The 13,147-nt window shown below is 37.3% G+C and overlaps 1 protein-coding gene across 1 annotated transcript; it reads left to right on the forward strand.

The window, feature by feature from the left end:
* The first annotated feature begins 3,322 nt into the window (after positions 1 to 3,322).
* Positions 3,323 to 12,677, forward strand: LOC115415663 (uncharacterized). The gene is made up of 2 exons (XM_030129330.1): positions 3,323 to 3,361; positions 10,975 to 12,677. Exons 1-2 carry the CDS (start codon positions 3,343 to 3,345, stop codon positions 12,363 to 12,365), a joined length of 1,410 nt encoding a protein of 469 aa, XP_029985190.1. The 5' UTR covers positions 3,323 to 3,342; the 3' UTR covers positions 12,366 to 12,677.
* Positions 12,678 to 13,147: the final 470 nt, after the last annotated feature.

Here is a 13,147-nt window from a genome sequence, read left to right on the forward strand (position 1 = left end):
AAAAAAGGCACAAGGGGTTCAGCACAGTTGAAGATTTTTTTATGAGTGTGCACAGTTTCTCAGCTTGGGCATTATCAATTATTTTCAAACACTTTTTAAACAAAAGGAGTTCGTTTTTAAGTGCAGACCATGAGGGGGAAGTTCTATAATAAGAAAGAAAGGAAGTACTATAATAATGTTATTCATCAAAAACTCAACTTTTTTTATTTTTGAGGATTACACCCGTCTGAATGTCATTATAAGAGAGGAAGTCCATTTCCATAGAACTAGAGGACAGCAAATCATGAACACATCTCCATATATTTTGGACAATTTCACAAGCATAAAATAGATGTTCTGTCGTTTCCACATTTTTATCACACATTTGACAATTTTCTACTTCAAATTTAAATCTTTTTTTAATGAATTCATTTGATGGATATATGTTATTAATAGTTTTGAAATGTATCTCCTTATATTTTGGAGGAAGTGGGAATTTTAAAAATTTTGTTCTTATCATTGATCTGTCAGATTTGCTGTAACTTTGGAGGAAGAGTGTGCTCCAAGTTTTTCCCGGGTATATGGAGTCAACAAGGTGTTCTCTAATAAATTTATTATTACATTTGTTATTCAGAAAATATACACACCCGATTTTAATTTTGGGCAATCTAGGTGTTGTTATGGTCGACAAGCTATTCTTTACTAGCTGAATAAGGGCACTTGGGATGTTGTAATTTGAGGAGGACGTGTAAGATATCATATCCTTACTCAAGTAAATTAAAGACAGTAAATTTAATGTTTGTGGTAGATATGTATTATTATAGTGAGTAGTTTCTCACACCACCAGTTCGCCATATAATGCAGCCTTCAGCAAAAAAAAAAACAAAAAAAAACATGCTGAGTCTGTTACTTTAAGTTCCACATGATTCTTCAAAAACGTGTTTAGACAGAAGTGTTAAATGTTTTGTTCAGTAACTGTAGCGGTTTCACATCATAAAAATAGTCCCTGTTTTTAACATGGAAAATGAACACATCTCGGGGGAAATATAATCAGTGAGTTAAACTTTAACCCTCAGGAACCTCAGGCCATTATTTATTTATTTATTTATTTATTTAGCATAAAATAAAACAGCAATGGAAAAAATAACAACATTCAAACAAGTAACAAAATTGTGCAGGAGAGGTTAGAAGCCAAAAAAGAAGGCTTATATGAATACCTCCCCCAAAATGAACAATATACAAAAAAAAATTTAAAAAATACAATATAACTGAAATAATAAACTAAAGTAAAAACAATAAAAATGTAATCCACATTACAAATCATCAAATACAAATCAAGTGATATACAGCCTTACATTTATTCATGAATTAAAGTCATTTTCAGATGCTTTTTAAATAAAAATATATAAAGTATGATAAAGTAGATGTTGATTGAAGTTCAGGTCTTAGATTATTCCACAGATTTGGTCCACGATATTTCAGAGAATACTGACAGACTGAAGTTCGGCAGCACGGAAGACAAAATTTGCTTGAAAATCATGTTGGAAAGTTGTAAATAACAGAAGACAACATAAAGAAATTGTGAAAAACTTTAGGAAGAATATGAGTTAAGTGAACATATTTGTACATGAAAACACAGATCTGGTAAACGTTCACATCAAAAACTGAGAGAAGATTGAATTTTTTGAAAAGAGGAGTAGATGAGTCAAGTCTCTTAGAAAAAGTGATCATTCTTAAAAATATCTTTTGAATTAAGAGGATCTTATTGGATACGTGGGACAGGTTTTCATATGTTTTTATCATTTTTTCCCTTTTTTTTTTTTTTTTTTAAATTTTGGTGATCATGATTACTTTTACATCTTACAGCATGAATGCTTCTTTTCTCTCTTTTTTATTTATTTAACTCTAACATCTCTCACTCTTACAGGTCTATTATATGTTACTGCCACTTTTGCAACCTCTAGTCCTTAAAGCTAAAAATTTACATGCAAAAAAAACCTGCTATAAAATATCATACATCAGTATTGTTTTTTTGTTTACTTTTTGGTAGTTTTGAGCAGAGCTGAAGTGGTTTAAGAGATTTATAGAGGGGAAGAAAAGGAGAAAACATATTGACAAATTATGATTTTTATTTTAAAAAAAATTTTTTACATGCATATTTTTGCCTCAGGGGTTTCCAGAGGGTCCAAAATGTTAAATCTGATCCTACATAAAAACTAATGCAATGAAATCAGTGTTGCTAGTACTTTCTGACACATCCAAGACTCTTAAACTCCAGCATTGCTCGACTTGGCTTACAGGGTTCCCCAGAGGGTAAGAAATTGCAGGAATGCAGAAGGGTTAGTAATTGTGAAAAACCAAGTACTGAGTCAGCAGTATAAATTTTCAAACTGTTTTTTTTTTTTTTTTTTTTTTTTATATACAGTATATGCAGCCATTACTAATGTTTGTTAAAGTTGTATGAAATACTACTTTGCCTATATACTTTAATGTCATTGCTTTTTAAACAGACTGATATTTTTGGGAGGTTAAGCAGTTATTTCCTTCCTCAAAACATGAGGAAATTCAACAAAAACACCAACTGAGTGTTTCCTGAATGATTTCTCTGGAAATGCATGATAAACCAGTACAACAAACTGTGACAAAATTAAATTTGAACATGAAACGTTGTTAAAGTTGTCTAACCGTTTTTACTGACAGTTTCACATCACTTTTTTTTTTTGTATTACTTGGAACCATCTTTTCTGGAGAGGACAAATCACAACTTTGTTTTATGTATTACAAACATAATAACAAGACAACATAGATGTATTAACATTTTACAATTTGTTTTTTCTTATCAATAAAACAAACATTGTGTCTGACAGCCCCTTAACATTAGCTTCACTAGTCTGACTGAACGGAGAAAAAATATTAACAATGTCCAGTAGGAGGTGCAATAGGATCAGCAAAAGTACAATTATTTTCCTTCTGCCAGTAGATTCCACATTAAAACACATTCAGTTTAGATGTCATGAATCTAGATTAAACACTAAAAAAAAAAAAAAAAAACGCAAGCAAATCTTACAGAACAGTCTGTTTCTATTTATTTTTACAGAAAAAATACAATTCACCTTTATTTTTGATTACATTTTTATTTTTATTTTTTTAAGTACATTTCACTATATGTTTTTCACCTTTAGTCTTGACAGTTGTTAGGATTTCTGTCACTGTAGTTAAGAGTTTTTACAGCTCTGCACTACAGTTATGGCTGTAATGATGCTTAGTGTTCAGAGGGCTACGTTTACTGTGTGTATTAAAGGTGACATCAAACAGGAAAAGGTGGAGCTTAAAGCACAGATAATAAAAAAGCAACAGGGAGCGATGGAGGACTCAAGCATGGGTAAGATCACTTCAGACACACTGCAGAAACAGGCTCAGTGGAAGCTAAACTTGCACATGTTTATTCCTGTGTTTAATTTTCATGCAGCTGTTTTAATGTTTGAGCACAGAGTCCGGATGTGAAAGTTGAAGCTATTGTCACAAAACAACTATGGTCATATTTACAGTGAACTAACGCATAAACTATTGTATTTGTACAGTCCTTATTTGGGTAAATAACCAGGTGGTATTCTGTCAGACAGCCTGATATGGTTATGAAATGATGTGTTAAAATATGTGTTGTTCTTTCAGTAGTTCAGACAGGCTTCCTGGTTTTGAATTTCAGCGTGGAGCCGTTCAGATGGTTTCCTTTTCCTCTTAAAGTGACAGTGACATGTTCCAGCATGTACCAGACCAGGGGTCATTTTAGTTCAGGGGCCACATTTAGCCCAGTATGATCTGAAGTGGGCCAGACCAGTAAAATAATAACAGTGAAAAAAGTAAAAATTACCTTGTGAAAATATTTACATCTACAAAGTATCCTTTAGAAAATGTGAATAACATGAACAACCTGAAGTTTCTTAAAGGGGTCATATTTTGCTAAACCCACTTTTATAAGTCTTTTGTTCATTTATTTGTGTATTTGGACCCTAATAGTTCATAAAGTTTGAAGTTGAACCCTCCAGGTGCTGCAAAGCTATCTTTATATCAGCTAAAATTTACCGAGGGGGTCAAATGAGTGGCCATTTTTGTCAAAAAAAAAAAAAAAAAAGTTGTAAGAAATGTATAGAACTGTGTTGAAATAATGCTAATACATTTGTGCACAGACTACTGATATTATTTGACAGTGGAAGGTATATTTTCAGAAATTTTGGATTTTGAATAGCACGTGTATGTGAAAACTTTTGCTGGTGGACGGACGTGACATTACCCATGATGCTCTGGTCAGTACCAGTACTTTATTAGTAATAAACTTATATACTTACTATTGCTAATTATCCTCTTATTCATAAATGTTAGTATTGTGGATCTAAAACAATAACAGCTGACACAAAAACACAAAATGTGGCAGTGGACGGATGTGACATGGTTGTTACGGATCCCATCATACTGATGCTCGGCAGCCATGTCACCGTTTCCACAAATGATCCCTGTGCAAAAACTAGGATCATGATTATTTATTGTATAGTTATCATCATACTAAAGAGTAAATAACAATATAGAATTGTTATTTCTTTATAAAAATGCTTATTAGAAAACTGTTGTGACATTCTTAATGTATGTATTGGCGTAACATAAGCAGGATGGATCAGCTCCATACTCCATATTGCAACCTGTAAAAAATAAAATGTGATATGTAGTATATAATCTTGTAAGAAAAATTGGGGAATCTAAAAGAATAGAATATTTGTTTTTCAGGTAAATTCAGTTCAAATATAACTTGGCCATTTGTGACATGAAAATATAGCATTAATTGTGATGAAATTGGACATTTTTGAGCTGAAAACATAGTTCATATGACCATCAACATGTTGCAACAGAACTGAAATCCTGTAAATTTGCATAACTTGCATTTACCAACACAAAGTTCCTTTGGGGATTCACTTATGTTGATTTCTTATGCACAAAGACATAAATAAGATCTCTAAGCAAATTTTAGCTGATCTATAAAGTATGCTTTGAAAAATGTGAATAACATGAACAACCTGATGTTTGTTGAAGGGGTCATATTTTGCTAAAGTCACTTTTATTAGTCTTTGGTACATTTATTTGTGTATTTGGGCCCTAATAGCTCTTAAAGTTTGAATTTGAACCCTCCAGGTCAGGCGTCTCAAACATGGGCCCGGGGTCCAAATGCGGCCCACCAAAGGTTCCAATCCAGCCCTAGGGATGAATTTGCAAAGTGCAAAAAATTCCACAGTCAAGGCTGTCGAACTCATAATAGCATCATGGCATAATAGCATAATAACCTACAAAAAATAATGACTCCATATTTTCTTCTGGGTTTGATGTGAAAAAATATTACATTATGCCAAAAAATAATGACAACTTCAAATTTTTGTCTTTGTTTTAGTGCAAAAAACAACTTTAAATTCTGAAAATATTTACAGTTACAAACTATTCTGTTATGATAAAATGTGAATAACCTGAACAAATATGAACGACTTCAAATGTCTAAAGTAAATTAAGCACAATTTTAACAATTTTCTGCCTGTCACTCAGTGTTTAGTGTCTTTATCGATCCAATCCATAATGCACATGTAGAAATGATAAATTGAGGCAGGCTATTGGTAACATTGCACTTATTTTTCAGGTTACTCACATCTTTTTTGTTTGGATGGTTCATAAAAGTATTTTTGTAATTTAATGGGATTTTTTAGCACTAAAACTAAAACCAAAATCTGGAGTTGTCATTATTTATAGGTTATTTTGCTATTATTTTACTGGTCCGGCCCATTGGAGATCAAATCGGGCTGATTGTGGCCCCTGAAAGAAAATGAGTTTGAGACCCCTGCTCCAGGTGCTGCAAAGCTATCTTTACATTCATTCTAGCAAGAAATGAGTGAATTTCTACAACCTGTTTGAATTCCTTTTTAATTTGTTAAGTTTTTTAACTGTTTACGTCACAACATTTGCACATATAAGGTCAAGACTTTTGACAAACATTTCTCAGAGTACAGCATAATTGTTTCTCAGCAGCAGCAGCTGTAGTAAAAACTGAAAATATGTCCAAACTTTGAGCCGATTACCTAAAATGTTCAGTTGTTGGTTGAATGGGACAGAGCAGCACAGGCAACAACCTGGAGGGGGTGGGGCATGAAAGGCTCCTTTTCATTTAAAGGGCCAGCGCTCAAAACGACCTTTTTTGAGTCATTACTCAGAAATAGGGTTGAAGATGGACCTGTGGAGTTGAATTAATGAAGAATTCAGACCCAAGCACAGCATTTACAGTTTATGTAGACCACAGGGACATGTTTTAAAATGCACAATTCCATCTATAAAAGCAAGATATCACTCCTTTAAGAAAAATAAGTGCAATTTTAACAATATTATGCATTAGTTTGTCATTTATACATGTGCATTACAACTTACAGATCACAGTGGATCTACAAATACACAAAACATTTAGTAACAGGCAGAATATTGGTCAAATTCCACTTATTTTTCTTGAGACATTTCATGTTGTTCATATTTCTTCAGGTTATTCACATTTTTTGTGAAAGGATAGTTTTTAAATGTAAACATTTTCATGTAGTTTTACTTTTTTACACTAAAACAAAGGCAAAACTATGGAGTTGTCATTATTTATATGTTATTATGATAGTATTTTACTGATCTGATCCACTTAAGAACTCATTGTTCTGTATGTGGAATCTGAGCTAAAATGATTTTAACATCCGTGATTGTTAATATGTCCAGTGCAATTTTTGCATTTCATAAATTGGCTGGATTGGACCCTCTGGGGGCCGGTTTTGGCCCACGAGTCATATGTTTGACACTCCTGTACAAGACAGTCAACTGTTAGAGACAAGTGTATTCAGTATATAATGATAATGAAAAACACCATAATGTAGAAATACACTGAACTGTATTGCAAAACTTACATTACACTCACAGAAAGGTAGAAATAATAAAAACAGGAAAATAAGCTGTGCTTGCCCTTTTTAAGGTTTATAACATACTGTAAATTGCATCATCTTTTTACTTTTGATTAAACAACGTAAGAAACCAACTTTCTCTCAGCATCTCTTTTTTTAGTCCTATAAACCTTCTTAGTATTTTTGCAGTATCTTTCACATGAATTTAACATTACCTAAGTGATTTATGACAATTTATTATAATATTATTCTCTGCATTTTTAAGTTCTAAGCAAGTATTTTCATTTACCAACCTTTCAGATCAGAGTAAAAGTTATTATATCAAAATAGAGAAAGCTGAAAAAAGTGAATTTTGCTGCAAAATATGTCATTACATATTACTGAACATAAAAACAAATGTCTATAGCTGCTAACATTTGTTAAACATGATGAGTTTTATTGGTGAATAAATGTTGCAGAAGATATGTATTCATGAGCCTCTGAACATTTTGATATTTTCAATACAAAAAATAAATGAAATAACATGAACAAATTGATTATTTTCTTCATATTCAAATTAGTATCACATAAAAAAACCCAAAACTGGAGTAAAACAGAACTATTATGTGAGCATTATGTTTGCATACACCACGATAAAATCACAATAAAGATCGTGTAGCTCAAACTGATTTCCTTCTGTATTATGGGTGTTTTTAATTTCTTTCTGACACTGATCTCACCACTTACGTGAGCTCAGTGTGGTACATTATTCCAGGTTAGTGCAGCCCTTATACAGTACCATACAGTAAGGGTGACATTTAACACTGTATAAAGGCATGTCAGGTGTCCTTATGTCTATCATTTGTACAGTACAGGCCAAAAGTTTGGACACACCTTCTCATTCTTCGCATTTTCTTTATTTTCATGACTATTTACATTGTAGATTCTCACTGAAGGCATCAAAACTATGAATGAACACATGTGGAATTATGTACTTAACAAAAAAGTGTGAAATAACTGAAAACATCTCTTATATTCTAGTTTCTTCAAAGTAGCCACCCTTAGCTCTGATGACTGCCTTGCACACCCTTGGCATTCTCTTGATGAGCATCAAGAGGTAGTCACCTGAAATGGTTTTCACTTCATAGCTGTGCCTTGTCAGGGTTACTTAATGGAATTTCTTGCCTTATTGATGGGGTTGGGACCATCAGTTGTGTTGTGCAGAAGTCAGGTTGATGCACAGCTGACAGCCCTATTGGACAACTGTTAGAATGCATATTATGGCGAGAACCAATCAGCTAAGTAAAGACAAACGAGTGGCCATCATTACTTTAAGAAATGAAGGTCAGTCAGTCTAGAAAATTTCAAAAACTTTGAATGTGTCCCCAAGTGCAGTCGCAAAAACCATCAAGCGCTCCAACGAAACTGGCTCACATGAGGACCGCCCCAGGAAAGGAAGACCAAGAGTCACCTCTGATGCTGAAGATAAGTTCATCTGAGTCACCAGCCTCAGAAATCGCAAATTAACAGCAGCTCAGATTAGAGACCAGGGGCGTCATGTACAAAGACTTGCGTGGATTTCATACTGAAACCTGCCGTACGCCCAAATCCAGAAAAGTCCGAACGCACAAAAAAATCCAGATGTATGAAACTGTGCGTACGCCCGAATCCAAGTACACTTCCTTTATTCATCCCAATCAGCGTGGAATTGAGCGCATATGTTGGAGTACCTGATTCCTCCCTCTCCACGCCCACATTTAAATATGCAAATCAGCATAAACGGGGTCTGCAGGTGGGGTTCCCTCTGGGATTCCCCTGTCTGCAGGATCAGACGATGACGTCAAGGTGGACGCGAAGCGGAGGCCAAAACAGGCGGAAGGAGAAAAGAGACAAACTGAGACCGTTCGAGGAAAGAGTCGCCGATATTGTGACACTTTTCTTGCAGGGCTGATGTGGATCACCCTCAAGATAAATATATATTTAGTATTAGTGTAAGTCACACATTAGTTCATTCTACGGGTCATACAACAGTCTGATCACAGCCAAACAGGAAAAAGGTTCATGTGTAATCATGTCAGGATATCAAAGAGGAAATCAAAGACTTTGACTCATGTTTAATCACTCAAATTATTATTTTCCAACAATGAGACAGAAGACAGTCAGACCCAGTATCATCCTCCTGTCACAGAGGCTTCCTGTTGACTCCCCAGCGTTAGCTGGTCCTCCGGTCCGCCACAGCCCACTGCTGGTGCCCGTCCGACCGGCATGGGTCTGTGCTGACCCGAGTCACCAGAGGACATCGTGAGGACAATCGGCGGAGTCAATGAGCGACTGGACCGACTAATAAATGTTCTCACAGACATGAACACTATATTTATCAACCAATGAATTTTATGTCCTTGTCTCTTTATATGGTTGTTGCTGAATGTCCATCCGGACAGGATTGGCATTGATGGATACAGGGTCTAATTGGTTCAGGTGGTGGATGTGCTGCTCTGACAGTAGGATGACGTGCCGGTGTGTTCATTGTTCTTCTGTGTATCTCCGATGTGCACATCAATCAGAGGAATGACCTTTTCCATATTATTAACAGTTTCTAAGTGTCACCTCTAAGTGTCGCCAATGGTTCCAAAGCACTAGAAACGTGCGTACGCCAGCTATGGACTTGGTGTGAAGGAGCGCACATTTCCACGGTCATTTCAGTCTTTATACATCTGAACGTGAGCATGGAAAAGGGCGTACGCCAGGTTTTTGTGCGTACGCACGCTTTGTACATGAGGCCCCTGATGAATACCACACAGAGCTCTAGCAGCAGACACATCTCTACAACAACTGTTAAGAGGAGACTGCGTGAATCAGGCCGTCATGGTCAAATAGCTGCTAGGAAACCACTGCTCAGGAGAGGCAACAAACAGAAGAGATTTATTTGGGCCAAGAAACCCAAGGAATGGACATTAGACCAGTGGAAATCTGTGCTTTGGTCTGATGAGTCCAAATTTGAGATCTTTGGATCCAACCGCCGTGTCTTTGTGGGACGCAGAAAAGGTGAACGGATGGATGCTACATGCCTGGTTCCCACCGTGAAGCATGGAGGGGGAGGTGTGATGGTGTGGGGGTGCTTTGCTGGTGACGCTGTTGGGATTTATTCAAGATTGAAGGCAACCTGAATCAGCATGGCTACCACAGCATCCTGAAGTGACATGCCATTCCATCCGGTTTGCGTTTAGTTGGACCATCATTTATGTTTCAACAGGACAATGACCCCAAACACACCTCCAGGCTGTGTGAGGGATTTTTGACCAAGAGGGAGAGTGATGGAGTGCTGCGCCAGATGACCTGGCCTCCACAGTCACCGGACCTGAACCCAATCGAGATGGTTTGGGGTGAGCTGGACCGCAGAGTGAAGGCAAAAGGGCCAACAAGTGCTAAGCATCTCTGGGAACTTCTTCAAGACTGTTAGGAAACCATTTCAGGTGACTACCTCTTGAAGCTCATCAAGAGAATGCCAAGAGTGTGCAAAGCAGTCATCAGAGCTAAGGGTGGCTACTTTGAAGAAACTAGAATATAAGAGATGTTTTCAGTTATTTCACACTTTTTTGTTAAGTACATAATTCCACATGTGTTCATTCATAGTTTTGATGCCTTCAGTGAGAATCTACAATGTAAATAGTCATGAAAATAAAGAAAATGCAAAGAATGAGAAGGTGTGTCCAAACTTTTGGCCTGTACTGTATGTTTTAACTGAGAATATAGATGATGGTTTTCTTAAGACACAGTTTTTTCTTAAAACGAATCACACTATGTGACAGAAAGTGAGCTGGATTTTATTAATTTCCCATTTTGAAGGACAAGACTAAACTGCAGGACAGTAGTTGATTTGAGATATAACTATGTAGCTGTTTTATGTAGAACTAGGCACTCTTTCTAATGATGTAGATGCTTTTACTTTTACTCTAACATGGCACCCAACAATCTCAATTTATCTCCTTTACTGTCCACCATAATTAAAAAGTTTAAATGCACTAGACTTACATTTCTCTCTTTTCACTTGTACCAGGTGCTTTAGGGATGTTGAAGACAACCCTTGGATGTGCAGCAGCAGGTTTTGCTTTTGCAGAATCTGCTTTATTTGCACTTAATCCCATACTGACTGAAGATCACGTCCTGCTGTCTGCTGCTACTCTGGCCGCCGGACGAGCCGGTTCCACAGGAGTGGGTGTTGTGATGTCGTGCCTTGTATTCACCTCTCTGCTCATTTCTCTGGGAAGTGGGTTTCTGCTCGCTGCCTTGGTCATGAAGCTGCTGACTAGAGTTGGAGAGAGAGTACCATGGTTAAGAGAGGTAACAGCGGGAGCATCTGTCGTGGTGGGTGCAGTGATTACTGGAGTGTTAGCGGGCCTTCTTCCACCGTGGATGTACATCGCAGCACAAGGCATTCTAGTACTTATCGTCTACTCTTACTCTAACATTAATGACATGACCCAAGCACTGTTAATCATCTTCACCACGCTCTTCCTCAGTGTCTATTATGGGAGAATGGGTGTGGTAGTCGGATTCTTCTTGATGGGACTGACGATTTCATTCCTCTGTGCTCTTCGAAAAGCCCTGACAGAAAGGATGACTCAAAGACCAAAATCCACAACTGAGTGCAAACTGCTAGAAAGAATATTCTTCTATTCTGTTGTTGTGGGAATACTAGGATTTACAGTAGGTTTAGGGGCAGGAGCAGCAGGGGACGGAACAGAGGCAGAGGTGGTAGTGATTGTGCATTCAGTCCTTTGGGTGGCCTTTCTGTCTGCAGGGCTGCTTGGAGCTGGCCTGGGAACAGTGGCCATGGTTGGACTGGGACCGGAGGCAGCTGGAAAGGTGGCTCTGGGGGCTGCTCTAATATCATCAGTCGCCTTAAGAGTCCTTCTATCCAGAATGTCTTTTCTAGGGGCTCGAAGCAGCATGGCGGGGGTTTTAGGAGCAGCTACAGCTGCAGGAGTATCACTTGGAGCTGCAAGTGTTGCAGCTAAACAGGCATTCAAGTCCAGGAATTCAGCTTTAGCAACTTTTGGTTCAGTGGTTGCTGGTGTTATTGTGGCCACACAGGTTGTTGCAGTCAAAGCTACTCTGATGACGACATCAGAACTAATAACAATCACCCTTGTTGCAATGGGGGCATTTGTCCTGGGTGCACCAAAGAGCCCGTTCCACACACAGGTGAATCTGCGAAGGGGCCTCCTCACGGGGCCGGAGCTAATTACAGGAATTGGCATGGAGACGGTCACTGCAGCAGCAGCGCCTATTGGAGCGGGGGCTCTTGGAGCCGCAGCAATCGGGACAGCAGCCCTGGGGAAACTGGGGACTGCAGGAGTTTTGGTGGCTGTAACTTTGGCTTTGGGAAGTACTCTGAGCGGAATGATAGGAAAACCACAACCAACAGCAAGTGCACACAGAGACTGACCTACAGCGTGTGTCCAATGCACTGTACATGTAAATCACATGTAAATGTGTTAAAACTACTGCAAATCAAAGTATACCAGTTCAGTTTTAACATAAGTTTAGCTGCTGTTCTTCATTCATGAGCACATCTGCCTGTCAAAACGTATTGTTTTCTTTAGTAGTATTAATGAGAAATTAAAAGATTGATCAAAACTGTGTTTTTGTACTTTCTCAATCTTGTATCATATTTTTTCTTGTGTTTTTCTTATTACAATTTTTGATTAATTGCTGTAGAAAATCATTAGTATGTAAAACAAATCACTTTCTATATATTTTCTAAAGAGACTTGTTGCTCTTCATTACGTCTTCACAGCAACATCACCACTTTTCCCAAGACATGATTGCAAGGTGGCAGTTACTTTGGTTTCATCTTAGCAACAGTAACAGAGGTTTACAGGTCTGGAGAGGGAGGGAGGAGTGGGAGGAGAAATGAGAATGGTCATAACATTAGAAGACAGAAGAGGTGTACAGATTTAACCATGAATTATGTGGACAGTGTTATTATCTTTTTAAGAGGAAAAAATATGGATTTCAACCTGTGGATCATGATTTTTGGATTACTACAGTAGGTCACATGGATGAGCAACAAGAGGATACACAAGGTTTTTCCCTCTGTAACATCTTAGGAATTTAACACTGGAACTTCAAAGGTTGTGGCATCTTCTTGTGAGTGGAATTGACTGTAATCCGTGAAAAAACTTTCAAAGGAACAGCTTTTATATATATGGCAAAAGTGTTTTGTT

This window comes from Sphaeramia orbicularis, chromosome 24 (assembly GCF_902148855.1).
Source record: "Sphaeramia orbicularis chromosome 24, fSphaOr1.1, whole genome shotgun sequence".
Taxonomy (NCBI): Eukaryota; Metazoa; Chordata; class Actinopteri; order Kurtiformes; family Apogonidae; genus Sphaeramia; species Sphaeramia orbicularis.